The 20,388-nt window shown below is 40.5% G+C and overlaps 1 protein-coding gene across 1 annotated transcript in view; it reads left to right on the forward strand.

Annotated features, from left to right (window-relative positions):
• The first annotated feature begins 6,241 nt into the window (after window positions 1-6,241).
• LOC105487911 (F-box and leucine rich repeat protein 5) overlaps window positions 6,242-20,388 on the forward strand; it is a 42,037-nt gene continuing 27,890 nt past the window's right edge. Inside the window, exons 1-2 of the mRNA XM_011751578.2 lie at window positions 6,242-6,404; window positions 17,035-17,250. Of these exons, the coding sequence (XP_011749880.1) occupies window positions 6,321-6,404; window positions 17,035-17,250 (300 nt within the window). The 5' untranslated portion in view covers window positions 6,242-6,320. The remainder of the gene's footprint in view (window positions 6,405-17,034; window positions 17,251-20,388) is intronic.

Genomic DNA, 20,388 nt, shown 5'->3' on the forward strand with positions numbered 1-20,388 from the left:
ATGTAATAAGTCCCTTCTCCAGTTAATTTGTAGAATTAACCTAAAGAAACAGTTTTGAAATACTATTCCTAAGGTTCCCAAACACTGAGAATTGGCAGAGACCAAAGAGAACATCATGTCCAATCTGCTCGTTTTACAGGTAAAAGTAATAGCTAACATTTAGTGCTTCCTATGCCAGGCTCTGCTAAATTCCATAAAACAGTTAATTCTCAGGATACTTTGTGAGGTAGAAACTCACTATCCCTTTACAGATGAGGATACTGGTTCCACACTCCAACCCAATTTTGCTTTACTGTCTCTTCACTGTAAGAGAACACTTTTAAAACAGTGCAATTACAAGCACATGCCAAAGTTTTGTTACAACCCCGCACACAGGGGAAACACCTATAGTAGTCCAAAGAATCACCTTGGTAGAGACATTTTAGGGAAAGAGAATGGAACTAATCACAGTTAAATCGGTTACACAAATAACATAATGATTCATTAAAGGTTACCTAACTTTTTTTTGAAACGGAGTCTTGCTCTGTCACTCAGGCTAGAGTGCAGTGGCTTGATCTAGGCTCACTGCAACCTCCTCCTCTCAGGTTCAAGTGATTCTCCTGCCTCAGCCTTTCCAGTAACTGGTACTACAGGTGTGTGCCACCATGCATGGCTAATTTTTGTATTTTTAGTAGAGATGGAGTTTCGCCATGTTGCCCAGGTTGGTCTCAAACTCCTGACCTGAAGTGATCCACCCACCTCGGCCTCCCAGAAAGTGTTGGGATTACAGGCGTGAGCCACCGTGCTGGGCCACCTAACTCTTCACTGACTTATCTGGATGACTGGTGACTGATTTCCCATAACAAGTCAGCCTGAGAAAGTCCTTTTTACATGTGTTGTAGATTAATTAATATGTATTCATAATTTAGCACCTTTTATCACTCAAAAGTGTCCCAGACCAAGTCTGCACAGTTGAGGAAATGAAGGTTCCAGAATGGCCAAGTGATTTGTCCTAGATCTTGTGGGTACGTAGTGAGAACTGGGATTAGAGTTCAAATCAATGTTTTATGTATTAGCCAGGCTATTAGTCAGTGAACACAAATGAGATGTATACATGACATCTCTATTTTTAGGTAGCTCTCCGCAGAGGTGTCTTGTGTAATTGGGGATGTTTTTGTACTCTGTTTTGAGTTTTTAAAACAATGTCAGAGGCTGGGTATGGCAGCTCATGCCTATAATCCCAGTGCTTTGGGAGGCCAGGCGGGAGGATTGCTTGAGGCTGGGAGTTCAAGATCAGCCTGGGCAACATCATGAGACCACACCTCTACAAAAAATAAAAATAAAAAATTAGCCTGGTGTGGTGGCACATGCCTGTAGTCTTAGCTATTCTGGAGCTGAGAAAAGAGGATCATTTGAACCTAGGAATTTGAGGCTGCAGTAAGCTATGATTGTGCCACTGCACTCCAGCCTGGGTGACAGACTGAAACCCTCCTAAAAAAGAAAAAAAAAAAAAAAAGTCAGAGGTAGGGAGGAAGGAAACAGAACTGATACTTTCCTAATACTTTTTTTTCCTCTCTGTAGGCAGGGATTAAGCAATTGCCTGCCAGATTTCATCATTACAATGAATGTAACTCTGACACTTTACAGGAAACTTATCATTTCTTTCCATTCCAGAAACTTGTGATACTTTCTCACTACATGGTGCAAACAGCTGAGTCAAGTTGTCCTTGAGAGTAGCCACCTTTCCCTCAGGTCATACACATGGAACCATTCTTTCTCCCTACAACTCAGCCCATTATAGAGCCTTTGACTGAAAATCAAGATTTTGGTGTTCACTTGGCAATATTTACTACGAGGTAAATGACACAAGGTAGGTGACACAAAGGTATATTTGGGAAATGGAAGGCTCATCTCTGTCTGAAAATGTTGCAAGGAAACTTTATGGACCACTATACACATTATATCTCCAGATTTAAAATGAAAGAAACTATGGTTTTAGCATTATTTAAACTTCTCTTCAAAAGGAGATCTAAGGAATGGGACTACTCTATATTTGAACAGTTAACGTAGTTTGTGGTGCAGCTCACATTCTCCTGGTAGAAGGAATTGGAAATCTGAGTAAAGAGGTTCCCAGAGCTGAATTTCACCCAGTACCCAGTTTAGGAATCAAGTTTTGCTTATGAGGTCAAAATGAGAACCCTTTAAAGGAGGGTAACAATTGTTGAAAGTAAGAAGGACGTTAAATACAGCTTGTTTGGGTTAGTTTTCCTTAAAAACCATGTATGTATATTACTGAATAACAGGAGTATTTTGGCTTGTAAAAACTTTTCAAATTATCATTCATGCAGCAAGAAATATTTTATGCTTGCTATGTATGCCTACTACTTGTTCAGGGAATGTAGATAAGCATTATTACATAATGTCAGGTACTTAAAATGGCTAAGAAATTATTTTACTGGATACCTTTTCATTTATGACATTCTTCTGATTTTTTGTCGTTAAATATATTTAGTTAAAGCACAGGAGGGACTGGAATTAATGAGGAAGAAACATTGATCACTGCAGCTCATTCAGAATGGGGTAGATAGTATGAAACTTTGAATCTAAAAGCTGGGAGATTTCCAAGAACAGTAATCTGGATTTATTCAACTTTATATCTCAAGCTCCTGCTGCATAGTGGGTGTCCAATTTAATGCTGAATATGAGAAAATTAAGTCTCTGGAGTCCCAGATGGATAATTTTTCTGAATATTTAATGCTGAGCTTAAGGGCCACTTCCACCAGAAAGCCCTCTGTGGCTATCTAGAAAGTTGATTAAGACCATCCTATATGTGCCCATCTTAGTCCGTTTTCTGTTGCTTATAACAGAATACCTGAAACTGGGTAATTTATAAAGAAAAAGAATTTATTTCTTACAGCGTGGGGCTGAGAAGTCCATGGTCGAGGGGCTGCATCTGATGAGGGCCTTCTTTCTGGTGGCGACTCTGCAGCGTCCCAAGGCAGTGTAGGACATTATATGGCGAGGAACTGAGCATGCTGGCACAGGTCTTTCTTCCTCTTGTAAAGCCACCAGTCCCACTCCTATGATAACCCATGAGTCCTTTAATCCATGAATGAGTTAAGCCATTCATGAGGGCAGAACTTTCATGACCCAACCACCTCTTAAAGTCCCCACTTCTTAATACTGCCTTATTGGGGATTAAGTTTCAGCCTGAGTTTTGGAAAGGACAAACATTCAAACCACAGCAATTCTTAAATCATCTTAGCTGGCTGTAGCAGTTGTCGATTGACTATTTTAATGGACAGTAAGGATCAACTCTGGTACTGAGAGAGGACTATGATTCCAGCTGGGTCAAAATGGAAACATTCTTTCATTGCTTGTTTTCACAACTAATCCGATATTGGGGAAAGTGCTGTGTCACATACTCAAATAAACCGAGTTAAATGCCTTAGAATTGACCTTCCCTGGCCAGTAACCCTTTCCAGGGTTCCCAAATTAGGCTTGGAAACTACTATAGAAGAGGCCTATTGATAACGGAAGAAGTTATATTTTTAGGTTGCCAGAGACAGAGTGAGAGTAGGTAAGAGAAACGACCAATTCTACCAGTCATTCTACAATGTGGGTTTTCACTGCTCTGTTCACATGCCTTATTCAGACTTCTTGTGGTGGTCAATTGCTAGATGGTCTGTTGGAATTATCTGCTGTCATATATCCAAAGAGGTCTCAAAGAGAGTTAACATGACAACCTTAGCCTTTATAAACGTTCCAATCTGTTGTAGTTGCAGTAACCTGTGGTAATGATACTACATTGATCAATGACCTCTCTAGAGCTAAAGTTCAGTATAAGTCAGTCATTTATTTTGGATATATCAGGTGATTAATTGCTACATCATTCAGCGTATGGAGCTAATGTTAACAGCTTTCCATGGGAAAAATTACTCACAGGGCTTACTTTTAAAATCTCTTTCTTTCATTTTGTCATCTAAAACAAATTCCTTGAAAAGGCCAGTGTCCAAAGTGGCTGCTATTACTTTTCAGCTGACTATAGAGCTTCAAATCTGGGTGACAGTGAAACTGTGTGGATGGGCTTTTTTTGTTTTTGTTGCCAAATACCTTTTTAATGTGTCTGGTTCTAGAGATGGATACACTAGTGAACATCACAAACACAAATAGTTGATTGGAGAAGACAACATAGCATATTAAACGTTAGTAAAAATGAGGAAATTACACAGTGCTATGAACTATCCTCATTCTTTTTTCCAACAAGTATTTACTGCATACTCACTTTATGACAGACATCATTCTAAGTGCTCAGGATAAAACAAAGTGCATGTTCTCATGGAGTTCATTTCTCTATATAACTGGTTAACCTGAGGTCTGATTCTTCATTCCAAGATAGCTGGAGTGAAAGATTAGCATGAGGTAAAGAAATAGAGGGTAAATAAGAAAATGCTCTCTGCGGGTTATTAAAAAATATAGAGGCAAAGTCCTGGGGAAAGAACAGAGAAAGAGAGCGAGAAACAGGGTGAAAGGGAGAAGGAGGAAGAGAGAGTCAACATCTTTATGAAGGACTTTATTATTCCATTTCTTAAGCATTATTCCTGCTTCTTAAGACACATTGTGTATAAGCCATCTCTGTATCCCAACTAATGCAATGCCTGTGGGGGTATTGTCAAATCCAGATTTATATGACCAGATTTTTCACTTACTAATTTCTGGGACCCTAGGCAATTACTAGAATGTCTTGAAGACCTAATTTCCTGCAGCACTACCTCATAGAGTTGCTTTTAAAAAGTATTGATAGCTTACAGATGGTACTATTATAAGTGCTTCAAATATATAAACTCAATCCTCATAAAGATTCTGAGGTAGGTATTACTAGCCTCATTTCATGTAAGAAGAAACTGAGGCACAAAGAGGTCATATAGCTTGTTAACGGTTGTATAGCTAGTGTCTGGCAAAACCAGGAATCTTAACTTCATTTCCAGAGTCTGTGGTTTAACCACTGTTTACACTGACTGTCTATAATAGCATATAGTAAGATAAGATTAGAACTAAATAGGGTGCATTCCACTGCAAAGTTCTTTCTCACCTCCTTCTACTCCATTATTTGTTGAATATTTACTGATCCCCATGTTGTCTTGCAACTGTGATAGATAATAGAGAACAAGGGTGAACACAGCATATCTGGTTCTTGCTCTCCTGGAGGTTCTGGCCATTAAGCAAATAACAATTCCTCTCAAGGTTCTCAGGCTTCCCTGTTTTCTCCTGTTTCCCTGTCTGCCCAGCAGTACTCCAGCCAACCAATCTAAGACTGACAAGCGTCAGCAAAGAACAGGGTCTCCAGGAGGTCTGTGGCGAGGGCCAGGCTATTTATGGGGAAGAGACAGACATTTCCCTGGTTTAGTGATCTTGTTTTCTCTCCGAACCTCCGCTTAAAATGGCGGGATTTGTACCAAGGTTCTTTACCGCACTAACCTTCCGTTATTCACCCTTCTTCCCACCCCCAAGGCCCGTCGGGCCTATCCCTGACCCGCGTTCCAGCACTTGAGGTGCATTTCGGCACCTGGATCCCTAGATACTGTTTTTCCCCGCGTTGAGACTTCCGAATTCCACCAGGTCTCTCTCTCGCGGTCTCTGTCCCGCCCCTCGCACCCAGGCCCCGCGCCCGCGGTGGGCTGCCGCCCGGGACCGAAGCTCTCAGAGCCCGCAGCCCTGGTTCACCAACAGCTGGGCGGGAGCCAGGCCCGACCTTTGACTGGCGGGCGGAGTGGTCTGCACTTGGCCCCAGAAAAAGTCTGGCACGGGCCAATCGCAGGGAGGCAAAGGGTAGCTCTGGAGGTCCCGGCCAGACGCATTGGTCACCCAGGCCAAGCAGGCGTCGGGGCCTGGGCACAGGCAGAGCTCGCGGCCCCGACTGCGGCCATTGTGCTTGGCTGCCTCTCCTCAACGCCTGGTGGGCTGGGCAGAAATGGGAGAAGCGCCGAGAGCGCCACTGAAACGACTTTCCCCTACTCTCAGATACTGTGCTTTCATGTAGTGAAAGAGACAGGGTAAAGGTTTGGGTTCTTTCTGCTGCATAGGAAGAGGACAAGAAACGAAAAGAGTGGGGGCGGGAGGCAGAAGCCGCGAGCCTCTGCGCGCGCCCGGTCACGTGGGCCGCAGGGACCGCATGGCGGCGGCCTGCGCGCCCCCGCGTTCCTGCCGGCCAGGCTGACCGGGCGCGCGCGCCGACGGGGCGGGCGCATGCGCAAGGGGGCGCGCCGCCTCTGCCCCGCGGCGAGGGTGTCTATGGAGAGGCGGCGGCCGCGGCTGCTGAGGCGGAGGCTGAGGCAGTGGCGATGGCGCCCTTCCCTGAAGAAGTGGACGTCTTCACCGCCCCACACTGGCGGATGAAGCAGCTGGTGGGGCTCTACTGCGACAAGGTAACGGAGCGCCGAGCCTCCTGCTGTGGGCGGTGCGGGCGGCGATGGGGAGCTGGCTGGGTTACTGGGGCGGCCTGGCCTGTGCCGCGCCCGCAGCCCCGTGCCGTCGCCGCGCGAGTAGCCGCCTGCGCAGCTGTCAGCGCTGCCCGTTCCCGCAGCCTCCCCGCCCGCTGCGGGGCCCTCGCAGAGCCGGCCTCCCCGCCTGGCAGTCGCCTCGGACGTGCTCTCGGGGCGGGCGGCGTCCCCTGCCGAGGGCCTGGCGCCTGAGGAGGGGCGCTGCCGGGGTCACTGGCCGCCCTCGCGCCGGCCCCACCGCCGCCCTGGGCCTCCCGCTGCTGCCTCTAAGGAGAGCGGCCCTACCTCCCCGAAGCCCTGGGTGCCCCGGCCGGCCACCTGCGGGGGACTCCCATCCGCACCGAGCAGTTGTTCCCGTTCTCCGTCACTCCCCCGGGCCTGTTCGGGGCTCTCCGTGCAGACACCCACCCATCCTCTGAACCTCTCGCTGGCTTCCTGGCTGGAACTGCGGCGTCTCCCAGCTACCGGGTTCCTTTTACCCCCAGCTTTTTTCACTGGTTTGATTTGGGGGAAAAGCCAAGTTTAGAACTGAAGAACCTTCACTCTTCATATGTCGTTATCGTTTTCTTTGCAACTTTTATTGCCTTGACCACTTACTAGATGTAGATTTTGTTATAAGACAGCAATTCTTGGAATTCTTTACATAAGCTCGAATAAAGGGGGCCTCGGGAAAAGTTGGTTTAACTGTGAGAACCATTTTGGGCTCATAATTGGTGCAGCATAAGCTGAAGAGGCACTTTTGTGGAGATGATTCAGGGCCCTTTGCTAATGATTTTAAAACAATATTTAACATTCCACATATTTGTCAGTTTATGTTGGGGAAAGTCACATGGATATCTGCAAACCTCAGGCAGTCCCGTTTCTTGTGGAAATGATCCAACTACATAAAGCATTCAAATGACTACTGTTTAAGCATAGAAATCAACTTTTAGGAATTCTCAGAAATTGCATAGCATTATGCAGAACCATTGTCTACAGAAAAGAGGGGTGTTTCATAGTTAAGCCAGGCGATTGGAGAATGCCCAGGGTGTTCACTGCTAGGCCACACTCAAGACCAGCAATTTAAAGCAGTGACGTTGAATTTCAAATCTTAGCACTCCATCTTCTCCCTCCCTCCATTCTGAAAATTTAGAAATACCCAGTTCACACGTAGTTGGAAACACCAGGACTGTCTAGGACAGTGGTTTGCAACCTCGGATGCTTATTAGCCTTAACCTAAAAACTATTAGAAATCCTGATGTTTATGTGACTAAAATTAGGATTTCACCCAGACATCAGTTATAGATGATTAAAGCTCTCCAGTTGAGTGCAGTATGCAGCTGAGGGTGAGAACCACTTATCTAGGAGAAGCATGAGGAATGGTTAAGCCATTAATGGAAAGGGTATATCCCTGAATTTTTTAGTTAGCAGTATTGTTGTGTTTTTATCCTCTCTGGCTTTTGAATTTGGTTCATTCAGACAACATTCTTTAATAGCAGGAAAGAAAAAAATTGGTCTCAAAAATCGAAAGTGGAAGTTGAGACTAACAGAATCCAAGTTTTCTCTCCAGTTTAAACTGTGGAGAGGTAGCCTACGATCAACTGAAATTATATGGAGAATTTTGTGCATGTGCCCATTTTCCTAGGGGGTTTGTAGCTTTCATCGATTTCCAGATGATTGTGACCTCCCAAAATAATCACAATTTAATTTACTTGCAGACTAGGCTCACCAGCCTTATTTTAAAATTTTCAACAAGTTAGTCACTCTTTTTCTGTGTCTCTTCCTGGTGGTTGAGAATATTTGAACAAATTTTGAAAATGCAGTTGCTTTTTTACAAAATATCTGAGTCAAGTAAGATTCTTTTCAGTAATGTTCCTATTTGCATAACTAGTTTAATAAAGCATTTTCAATTTGACATAGTGTAAGTCAAAATTATTACTAATTCTGAATTAATTAGATATAGTTAATGAGATTGTTGTATATGTTTATGAAGAAGATTAAAAGTCCAATTTTCTGAACTGAGACCGAGGAGATTTAGGGAAAAAAAAAACTGCATAGGAATTTTACATCCAGATTTCTTCTTGATAATGATAGCCAATGGAAATCTCTCTTAGGATGTCCTTTGGGAGCTAGAGTGGAAAATAATTATTTTGTAATGGCTCAGTAATCTTAAAGGAATTAAAGGAAGAGTACCTTGTTTGTTTTTATTCATTTATCATCTCACGTTTTGCCATTATCCTTTGGTTGTATAGACCAAGGATATCCCATTGAACACAGTTTACAATAAAACTATACAAAATGAGAACTAGTTTTTATGCTCAAACTAAAAAGGTACAAAATAGTTATTTCACTGTACTGTAGTCCAAATGTGGGCTCTGAATGCCCAGTTATTATAAAGAAGTCAGTTACTATTTTCAATACTGAACTTCTCAAGTACAATGTATTTTAGAAGCATCCATTTATTTGCTAGCATCAAGTAAACCACTTATATGCTTAAACTAGTTAGTATAATGTGTTCCAAAGTTATCTTAGTCTACTTATTTTTTAGGTAGAAAGTTGAATAGGATGAGAAAATAAAACAAATTTTCAAAAGCTGACAGATGTATGTCTTAGACCATTTTAAATATTGCTGTCTAATACCTGATTTAATACTTTGCCCATAGATTTCTTTTTACATTTGTAAAAAGTTTTATGGAAAGGATTTTCACCTTTGTTATCCAGACAACAGTGCTTTGAGTTATGTAAAGACAAAGTATTTCTGTTTTATTGCTGGGGACTTACAGGCCTAGATTAGCTAGGCCAAGGTTACATAAGCAGCTAGTGGTAGATCCGGATGGAAACCCAAGTCATTGTTAGGATTCCTAGTTTAATTTTCTTTATATTAAATCATAGTAGTTTATTTTTTGGGGAACAATGTGCTAAAAAATCTGCTAATTCACTGACCTTTCAAACTGGGATGATGTTAGTAAATATTTATATTAAATGACATCCTTTTTCCATTTTACTTCAGTTTATCAGTCTTTTCTCCAGTTCTCCAAGGTTAACGCCATTAATTCTGTCAGTGAGCATTGGAGTTTCTACCATCTACCCTGTAGTAGCTTGTACTACAGAAAGACGTTGGCAATGTGACATGTGGTCTCTACTCTCAAAAAGTTTACAGTCCAGTATGTAATAACATCTATGCTAGGATGGAAATCCAAACACGGTATAGTGGGAGCAAAGGGAGTTAGGTGGTCAGTTCCACATTAAAGTGTCAGGAGTGGTCTCTTTGAATTGATTTCTGAGGGAAGAGTAGGCTGTGGTTGTAAGGATGTGGTTAGTTCAGAGATTCCCAGACTTATATATAAACCAGTTATTAAAAACTCAAGTAATGGAAGCCTTAAGGCGTGCCCAAATTTTTCAGGTAAGGGTATTAAAAGTGCTATTTGCTTTTATTAAAGGATTTAATATATTTATACATTTATTTATACATATAGGACATTTTGTCACCCAAAACTCTTAGGTGGGAAGAAACGTAGAGTAATTTGAATATATTCTTTTTTTTAAAAAATGAGTGAGTATAACTTTATGGTCAGTTTTCCTTCCCCACCTCCCGGCCCCCCACCCCTTTTTCTGCATACCTGTAACAATTTATTGACTGGCATTTGAGAAGATTGGCTTAGTGGAGAAAATATTGAATTGAGAGCTGTGGAAGAAGTAAAAGGGAATTTAATGAGTTCTTACTACATGTCTACATTGTTTCTTTTAATCTTCACAAGAACTACATAAGACAAATATTATCCTTCATTTAAAGTTGAGGAAACAGCTTTAGTGGTTAAGTAACTTACCCAACTCATTCAACTAGTAATTAGTAGAGCCTCAATTTTAATCTTAGGATTTTTTTTCCCCTTCAGAAGCCCATGGGTTTTGCATTACCTTACTAGTTCGGCTACTTATTGGGAGCTCTATGATTTTTATGCAGAACAGTTTACCTGTGGGTCATTTTTTCCATCTGTAAATTTGATCAGATACTTACTAAGGTTTCTTCACTAAGTATAAGTCTCCCTTGATTAAATTAAAGCATTGTCTGAGTGAGTAGACAAAGTAAAAATGTATTTGGGTGAATAATATTGGTGTTTTTGTTATGCCATTTTTTTTTTTTTTTTTTTTTTTTTTTTTGAGACAGAGTCTCGCTCTGTCGCCCAGGCTGGAGTGCAGTGGCCTGATCTCAGCTCACTGCAAGCTCCGCCTCCCGGGTTTACGCCATTCTCCTGCCTCAGCCTCCCGAGTAGTTGGGACTACAGGAGCCCGCCACCTCGCCCGGCTAGTTTTCTGTATTTTTTAGTAGAGACGGGGTTTCACCGTGTTAGCCAGGATGGTCTCGATCTCCTGACCTCGTGATCCACCCATCTCGGCCTCCCAAAGTGCTGGGATTACAGGCTTGAGCCACCGCTCCTGGCTGCCATTTTCTTATCTATTTTTGAATGTGCTGTATTGTCTTTAAGTGACATACCACTTTTGAGAATCAGTTTGAAACCAGGCTGTAATACTTGATTTATCACTGTAGAATGTTTGAGACAGAAAGTCAGTTATAGGTTGGGCGCAGTGGCTTATGCCTGTATCCCAGCACTTTGGGGGGCCAGGGCAGGTGGATCATGAAGTCAGGAGTTCAAGACCAGCCTGGCCAGAATGGTGAAACCTCGTCTCTACAAAAAATACAAAAATTAGCCGGGCGTGGTGGCGGGGTCCTGTAATCCCAGCTACAGGGGAGGCTAAGGCAGAATTGCTGGAATCCAGGAGGCAGAGATTGCAGCGAGCTGAGATTATGCCATTGCAATCCAACCTGGGCGACAGAGCAAGACGCTGTCTCAAAAAAAAAAAAAAAAAAAGAAAATCAGTTATAAATCCTTTTAAAATGTGGAAGGTACCATGTTACTATTTGTTAATTATGTGTGTCCTTTTATATATGTAAGTTCTTTGTTGAATTTGTGAGGCATCAGAGTATATAACTTTATAGTCACTAGGAACCTTTATATTTTACTGTAGAAGAGTGCTCTTCAAAATGTGACCTGTGACCTATTAGTAGTAGGTCATAAATTTCTTTTGTGGGTCAGGAACAGCATTAAAAATTTAAATGGAAAAGTAAGTATTAGAGTACATCACAGATTAGAGAGGGAAATACTGTTCCCTGAAATTTGTTTGAGTGTTTGTGATGGGTGTGAATCTGGATTACACTATATTTCATACTAAAGGTCATGGTTAACAGTGTTTGAAAAACAGTTTTCTAGAGCAACATTTCTGAACCAAAGCACTGTTGACGTTTTGAGGTAGATGCGTCTTTTTTATGGGGGCTATCCTGTGCCTTGTAGGCTGTTTAGCCACATCCTTGACTTTTATCCACTAGGTGTCAGTAGTACATTTCCAGTGGTGACAACCAAAACTGCCTCCAGATTTTGCCTTTTATCTCTGGGGGATGGGTAGGGGGGTGGCAAAATTACTGCCTTGGTGAGAACTGTTGCTTTGGAGCAAATGTTCTTTCTAACAATTTACTCTCTTGGATCTGAAAAGATAGCTTTATTAATGGGACTAACGTTGTATCTGTAGAAAAGCCATAGATGTTAGAGTTTTAGGGACTTGGTCTTGGTTTTGTTGTTTACTAGTTGTATGATGTGGGGTAAGTTTTTTTCCTGAGCCTGTTTGTTAGACTATAAAATGAGGATTTTAATACCTACTCTTTAGATTGTTTTAATAATTAAATATATAACAACACTAGGGTAATTTCTCACATATCTTTGGCTTCAGTATGTCCCAGAAATTATTAGTGTCCAGGTTTTTTTCCTCTATAAAGTCTGTATGTGAAGGCAAACAATTTTAAAAACTATTCATATAAACAGATGTCAAAAAAGTTAGAATGTGTATATTCTGGTATATTCTGGTTCTTTTTTTTTTTTTTGAGACGTAGTCTCGCTCTGTCTCCAGGCTGGAGTGTGGTGGTGTGATCTTGGCTCACTGCAACCTCTGCCTCCCAGGTTCAAGCCATTCTTCTGCCTCAGCCTCTCGAGTACCTGGGACTACAGGCGTGTGCCACCATGTCCAGCTAATTTTTGTAGTTTTAGTAGAGATGGGGTTTCACCATGTTGGCCTAGATCTCTAGACCTCGTGATCCACACGCCTTGGCCTTCCAAAGTGCTGGGATTACAGGTGTGAACCACCGTGCCGGCCCTGGTTATTCTTTTAACTGCTAAATTTACTAACTTTAGGTACCAGGTTAAAAACATTTGCACTTTTCATCGCGCCACTGCACTCCAGCCTGGGCAACAGCGTGAGACTCCGTCTCAAAAAAAAAAAAAAAAAAAAAAAAAAAAAAAAAAAAAATTTGCACTTTTCATATGGAGAAAAACTGAGTTGGGTAGTATCTTTAAGGACTTTTCTGTCTGTTGCTCTTTTTTTTTTTTTTTTTTGGCTTTGTTTTCACTTCATCAAATCAACAAACATGTTGAGGATTTAATGTAGATAAAAATCTTATTTCCTCAACCTGTTGTACAAAATATTTTATATTCTCCACCAAGAATTTAACTTGATCTGTTAATCTGTTGATCATTTTTTCCCAGCTTTATTGAGGTATAATTGACAAATAAAAATTGTATATATTCAAGGTGTACAATGCGATGGTTTGATATACATGTACATCGTATAATGATTACCAAAATCAAATTAACACATCCATCACCACAAATAATTACCCTTTGTGTGGGAGTGGTAAGGACACAGAAGATGTACTCTCAGCAAATTTCAAGTACATAATACAGTATTATTAGCTATAGTCATTGTACTGTACTTTATATCCCCAGAACATACTCATCTTAGAACTGAAAGTTAGTGTTCTTTGTTCGGCATCCCCCATTTTCTCCATCCTCTGCTCCCTGACAACCATCTTTCATACTCTCTGCTTCTATGAGTTCTACTTTAGATTCCATATATAGTGAGATCATACATTATTTGTCTCTCCGTATCTGGCTTATTTCACTTAGCTGTTTTCCAGGTTCATCTGTGTTGTTGCAAATGACAGGATTTCCTTTTTTATGACTGAATAATATTTTGTTGTATATATCACATTTTCTTTACCCATTTGTGGTCAAGCACTCCAATTGGCTCCATATCTTGGCTATTATGAATAATACTGCATTGAACATGGGAGTGCAGATATCTCTTAGAGATCTGAATTTTATTTACTTTGAACATATACTCAGGAATGCGATTGCTGGAACTTATGAAAATTACATTTTTGATTTTTTGAGGAATTTCCATACTGTTTTCCATAATGGCTGTACTAGTTTCTTTGTAATGATATTTTATTTTAGTCTGAATACAGAATTAATAACGGAAAAGCCTACTAAGTAAGGCTTGCAGATGCCTAGGTAGTGTTTATATTCTGTGTTCTTTATATTATTAAATTGTCACAGGTAGCCAGGTGCAGTGGCTTGTGCCTATAATCTCAGTAACTCAGGATGCTGAGCCAGGAGGATCACTTGAAGCCAGGACTTTAAGACCAGCTTGGGCAACATAGTGAGACCCCATCTCTAAAAAATAAAGGAGTAACTAGGTGTGGTGCACACCACACCTGTAGTTCCAGCTATTCGGGAGGCTGAGGCCAGCAGGAGGATCACTTGAGCTCAGGAGTTCGAGGTTGCAGTGAGTTATGATCATGCCACTGCACTGCAGCCTGGGCAACAGAGCAAGACCCTGTCTCAAAAAAATTCTCACAAGAACTCTGTGAGGTAGTTAATATTATTAGCCCTGTTTTACAGATGAAGAAACTGAGGTACAAAGAAATGTAATGACTTGCTGGCAGAATGGATTACACCTAGGCAATCTTGCCCCAGAGTCAGTGCTTTTAACTACTGTGCTAGATTAGCTGGATATAGATTCTCTCTGTAGTTTAGAATCTCTTTATATAGTTACTATAGTTAATTTGGCTGTCAGTTTGTGGCACGAAACAAATCTTTACCTTAGTGTGTTATTAGATCTAAAAGAATTTCTAATAGTCTAATGAGAATATATGCAAAATTCCCTGTATGTCTTTTAAGATATTATTTTTCTTAACTCATGTTAGGGCCTTACAGTCTTCCTTTGATATCCTCCTATTTTGTGGGAGATTGTTTTCAGGACACCCATGGATATCAAACTCCATGGATGCTCATGTCCCTTATATAAAATAGCATAGTACTTGCATGTAACTTACACGTCTTCCCGTATGATTTAAATCATCTTTAGATTACTTATAATACATAATACAGTGAAAATCCTATGCATATAGTTGTTATATTGTTTTTTATTGTTATTTTTACTTTTTATTTTTTTCAATATTTTCTTTTCTTTCTTTTTTTTTTTTTTTTGAGAAGGAGTCTTGCTTTGTTGCCCGGGCTGGAGTGCAGTGGCATGATCTCGGCTCACTGCAACCTCCGCCTCCTGGGTTCAAGTGATTCTGCTGTCTCAGCCTCCCGAGTAGCTGGGACTACAGGCATACACCACCACTCCCTGCTAATTTTTGTGTTTTTAGTAGAAACAGCGTTTCACCATGTTGGTCAGGCTGGTCTCGAACTCCTGACCTCAGGAAATCCACTCACCTCAGCGTCTGAAAGTACTGGGATTACAGGTGTGAGACACCATGCCCAGCCTTTTACAATCCACAGTTGGTTGAACCTGTGGTTTCTGTATCCCCACAGAGGCTGACTGTGTTTACTTTTTGCCATTAAAAAAATAATACCTAGCGTTAATGGTTTCTTTTGATTTGTGTCCTGCTTCTACTAAGGCTATTTTTAAGTTTGCTTTTTTTTTCCCCCAAAAAATGATACATGATAATGTTTGTAGAGATTAGCCACTAATGAATTTTATTGTAATCTTGTGTGGCATTTCTTATGATTTAAAAAAAAAATCTGTAATATGTATTTAACCAAATCTGTCTTACCTGTGTTTTTTGTGTGGCTTAAGAGCCAAGCATCACTTTTACATTTTTAAATAGTTGGAAAAAATCAAAAGAAGAGTAGTATTTTGTGACATGTGAAAAACATATAATTTTGAATTTCAGTGTTTATAAAGTTTTATGAAAATATAACTACAGTCATTCATTTACATATTGTCTATGACTACTTTTGTGCTACAACTGCTGAGTTAAATAATTGCTACGGACCACATGGCCTGCAAAAGTTAAAACATTTGTTATCTGTCCTTTTATAGAAAAGTTGCCAATTCTTGCTCTAGATGATTTACTTGTGTATTGCAGTTAACTGTTCATTGTCTTATTTGCCTTCACTGGAATGGAAACTCCATAAAGGCAAGAAATCTTTGTTTTGTTCATTGATATATCCCAAGTACCGAAGAACAGTGTTTACCTCATAATAGCTACTCAGTAAATATTTGTATAGAGTAAAAAATGTATGACTTTATAAAAAATGAATATTTAATTTTCAAAATGATAATAGCTAATGTTTATTGAGTACCAACAACCATGTGAAATACAGATGTTTTATTATACCCATTTAACATCAAGGTTAAACTAACACATTAACAAAAGTAGGCCAGGCGTGGTGGCTCCTGCCTGTAGTCCAGCACTTTGGGAGGCCGAGACGGGTGGATCATGAGGTCAGGAGTTCAAGACCAGCCTGGCCAAGATGGTTAAACCCTGTCTCTACTAAAAAATACAAAAATTAGCCAGTCGCGGTGGTGGGCACCTGTAATCCCAGCTACTTGGGAGGCTGAGGCAGGAGAATCGCTTGAACTTGGGAGGCAGACTCTGCAGTGAGCCGAGACCATACCACTGCATTCTAGCCTGGGCGACAGAGCAAGACTCCATCTCAAAAAAAAAAAAAAGAAAAAAGAAAGAAAAGTAACTTACCCAGGGTTGCACAGTTAAATAATGGTAGAACCGGTATCCCATCCTAGAGAATCTGACTTTAGAACTGGTTCACTGTAAGTGACTCTTAAAATGCATAATCCATACTACCTTTTATAGAAGATAGTTAATTCTGTTATGTATAGTACGAATAATTTTGTTTTAGGAGCTTGTATGTCATCTGTTTTGATGCTGTGTCATCAGACTGTCATTCCAGCTGATGACAGGCAATAAGCTTAGATTATGTTCCATTTTAGGAATACTAGATACTTTAGAAAGCAAGTCTAGGAGGTATGGTGTTAGTAGCTTTTCCCCTTTCATCTACTTGTTGTATTTAACCAAATCAAGTTTCCCTCTTTAAAATATCTGCCTGCCTGTATTTAGCATACATATAGAGTAATGAAATTTTAGGTTTAGAAGGGGCGTGGTTTAATCTCTATTTAAAGAAACGATGATTTGTGCACGTATCGTTTTTCTGTATCACCAAGCCCTCCAGACAGCAAACCAACATCTTCCTGGCCTAGTGTACTTTTTAATATACTATTATAACTTGTTAATTTATGAATTTCCTTTATTTGTACTTTAACCAAGTGTAAGGGAAGTATCATGCTGTGTGCAAAAGTGAATAGGGATGTATTTGAATATTTTTTATTTGTGCATATTTGCACGTATTTATTACACTTTTCTTTTTAAATTTTTATTCAGCTTTCTAAAACCAATTTTTCCAACAACAACGATTTCCGTGCTCTTCTGCAGTCTTTGTATGCTACTTTCAAGGAGTTCAAAATGCATGAGCAGATTGAAAATGAATACATTATTGGTTTGCTTCAACAACGCAGCCAGACCATTTATAATGTACATTCTGACAATAAACTCTCTGAGATGCTTAGCCTCTTTGAAAAGGGACTGAAGAATGTTAAGGTAAGTTTGCAAAAATGGATATTTAACTGTCAAAACTTGTGCCATCTTCTGGTATGTCATTGGCAAAACTTGTCACTGTTTTATAGTAAATGATGTAATGTTAAAAAAAAATTATTGCCGGGCACGGTGGCTCACGCCTGTAATCCCAGCACTTTGGGAGGCCGAGGCGGGCGGATCACGAGGTCAGGAGATTGAGACCATCCTGGATCCTGGCTAACACGGTGAAGCCCCGTCTCTACTAAAAATGCAAAAAATTAGCTGGGCATGGTGGTGGCAGGTGCCTGTAGTCCTGGCTACTCGGGAGGCTGAGGCAGGAGAATGGCGTGAACCCGGGAGGCAGAGCTTGCAATGAGCCAAGATTGCGCCACTGTACTCCAGCCTGGGCGATAGAGCGAGACTCTGTCTCAAAAAAAAAAAAAAAAAAATTATTTTGTCACTTGTTAAAGATGGCAAGGAAGACTATTTAAAAAGAACTACTGCAGTGGGGAGTTTGCAGTAGTGGAGAGAGAGATCAGGCCCAACATTGAATACAGTAAGGACAAGTAGGGATTTATATCCAAGTGGCAAAGTGGGAAGAGTGGGTGGAAAACTACTGAGGAAACATCAAGGCCAAGGGGATTCTTGCTAGACTAACTATAAAATTCTTGCTGAAGGCAGGAGGATAATAACATATTGAAGGATGAGTAGTTTGATCAGATGTAGAGAGTGATCAGATACTAAGACTGAGAGATTTTCACTAAACCAATTCAGCAGGATTTTTGCTAAAACTGGACTAAGCAGGACAAGAACAGAGTATAAGGTCAGGCCTAAGTTGAGAAGAGGGCCCAGAGGAGCCTGATTCAGGTTTGATGAGAGTCTTTATCAGTTACCTCTTTATTATTGTTTAATAAAATTTTATAATGAATACTACTCACCAAGTCTTAAAGCTGTTTTTCTAAGTTGAAGTTTTAGTTAGAAAATTTTTACATTCTGTTAACATTTGCTGAATTATTAAAGGAAAGCTATCAATCCAGTTAATGGTGACCAAAGGTATAATTATTACTTAGAATGAATAAACACTTTAATTTTGTAAATTGTACTTGTTTTAGAATTGAATGCCAGCCAGGTGCAGTGTGCAGTGGCTCACACCTGTAGTCCCAGCACTTTGGGAGGCCGAGGCTAGTGGATCACTTGAGGTCAGGAGTTCTAGACCAGCCTGGCCAACATAGTGAAAACCTTTCTCTCCTAAAAATATAAAAATTAGCCAGACATAGTGGCAGGCGCCTATAATCCCAGCTGAGGCAGGAGAATTGCTTGAACCTGGGAGGTGGAGGTTGCAGTGAGCCAAAGATGTTACTGGGTATAGTTTAGGATAATGATGTAGAGAGACTTTCTTCTTAATTACATTTATATATTATAGGATTTTGAAATTTGATCTCAGTTATTTCCCTTCTGGCTTGGTGAAGCGTAAGCTTAAGTTATAGCTCTTTTAAGCCATCATATACTCTTCACCTAGAGATTTATGTTCTGGAAAGGCTGTTCTGCAGGTTAGGGAGGATGGATTAAAGATAAAAGACTAAAGGAGGAAGACCATTATTAAACATTATTCTAATAGTTTCTGGAAGAATACTCAGTAGCTACTTGGTGGGGAGGTGTGGGAGGTTTGGTAGGGGTAGGGTACTAGATAGTAATATTAATAGAAGGGAGATTTACTTTTTTATTGAATATTCTTTTATATTCTTCAAATTTTTTATCATATTATGTATTGCCACATGAATGCACCTTCAATAAGATCTGAACTATAGTTATGACTAGTGGAAATAAAGGGGAGGGGATCAGACTTGAGAGTTATGTAGGAAATAAAATTGATAGAATATAGTGATTATACTTAAAGGGAGGAGGAAAGAAAAGAAATAAAAATGAGGATTCAGCCTGACTTTCTAGAGCATATAGAAGAGGGTCAGGAAATAAAAAGATTCATTCTTGACATATTAGGTTTGAACTGCTTGTGTATCCAGATGGGCATTTATGAATAGGAGGTGATAAAGATGAATTTCATGGTCAGAAGAGTGACCCAGTATGAAAAATCAAATTTGATAGTTATTATTAGCATATAAGTAGGAATGGAAGCCATGTGGATACGCTTAGGGAAAATGTGTAAAGTCATAAGAGAATAAGACATTGGATTGAATATTGGGAAGCAGTTGAATAAATTAGTTCTGGAAAAAGAGACCAGAGAGGACTTAACAGAGATGAAATATTTTCATATTTTAAGTTTTCATAGGCTGGGCATGGTGGCTCATCCCTGTAATTCCAGCACTTTGGGAGGCTGAGGCGTGCAGATCACTTGAGGTCAGGAGTTCGAGACCAGCCTGGCCAACGTGATGAAACCCCATCTCTACTAAAAATACCAAAAAAATTAGCTGGGAGTTGTGATGTGCACCTGTAGTCCCAGCCACTCAGGAGGCTAGATGGGAGAATAGCTTGAACCTCAGCTTGCAGCAAGCTGAGATTGTGCCACCGCATTCCAGCCTGGGCGACAGAGCAAGACTTGTCCCCAAAAAAAAAAAAAGTTTTCATTATTTTGTAAATTTCCTACATGCTTTGAGAGGGCTGATATAGAAGTGGGAAAATGTAATTCTAGGTTATGAGGAAGAACTTTATAGTTCCTTAGAATTGCCCAGAATTAGAATGATTTGCTTCAAGATACAGTGAGTACCTTGCCTTTAGAAGTGTTGATATTGATATATATGACCTTACATCAAGTAAAATTTTTTTTTTTGAGACAGAGTCTTGCTGTGTCACCCATGCTGAGGTGCAGTGGTGTAATCTCGGCTCATGGCAACCTCCTTCTCTCAGGTTCAAGCAATTCTCCCTGCCTCAGCCTCCCGGATAGCTGGGATTACAGGTGCCCATCATTATACCCAGCTAATTTTTGTATTTTTAGTAGAGATGGGTTTCGCTGCATTGAGCAGGCTGGTCTTGAACTCCTGACATCAGGTGATCCACCTGCCTCTGCCTCCCAAAGTGTTGGGATTACAGGTGTGACCCACTGCGCCCAGCAGCATAATGTTAACAGGTACAGTTGACCATTGAACAACATGGGGATTAGGGTTGCCAACACGCTGTGCTGTTAAAAATCCATGTATAACTTTTGAA

Source organism: Macaca nemestrina, chromosome 3, assembly GCF_043159975.1.
Source record: "Macaca nemestrina isolate mMacNem1 chromosome 3, mMacNem.hap1, whole genome shotgun sequence".
NCBI classification, from domain to species: Eukaryota; Metazoa; Chordata; class Mammalia; order Primates; family Cercopithecidae; genus Macaca; species Macaca nemestrina.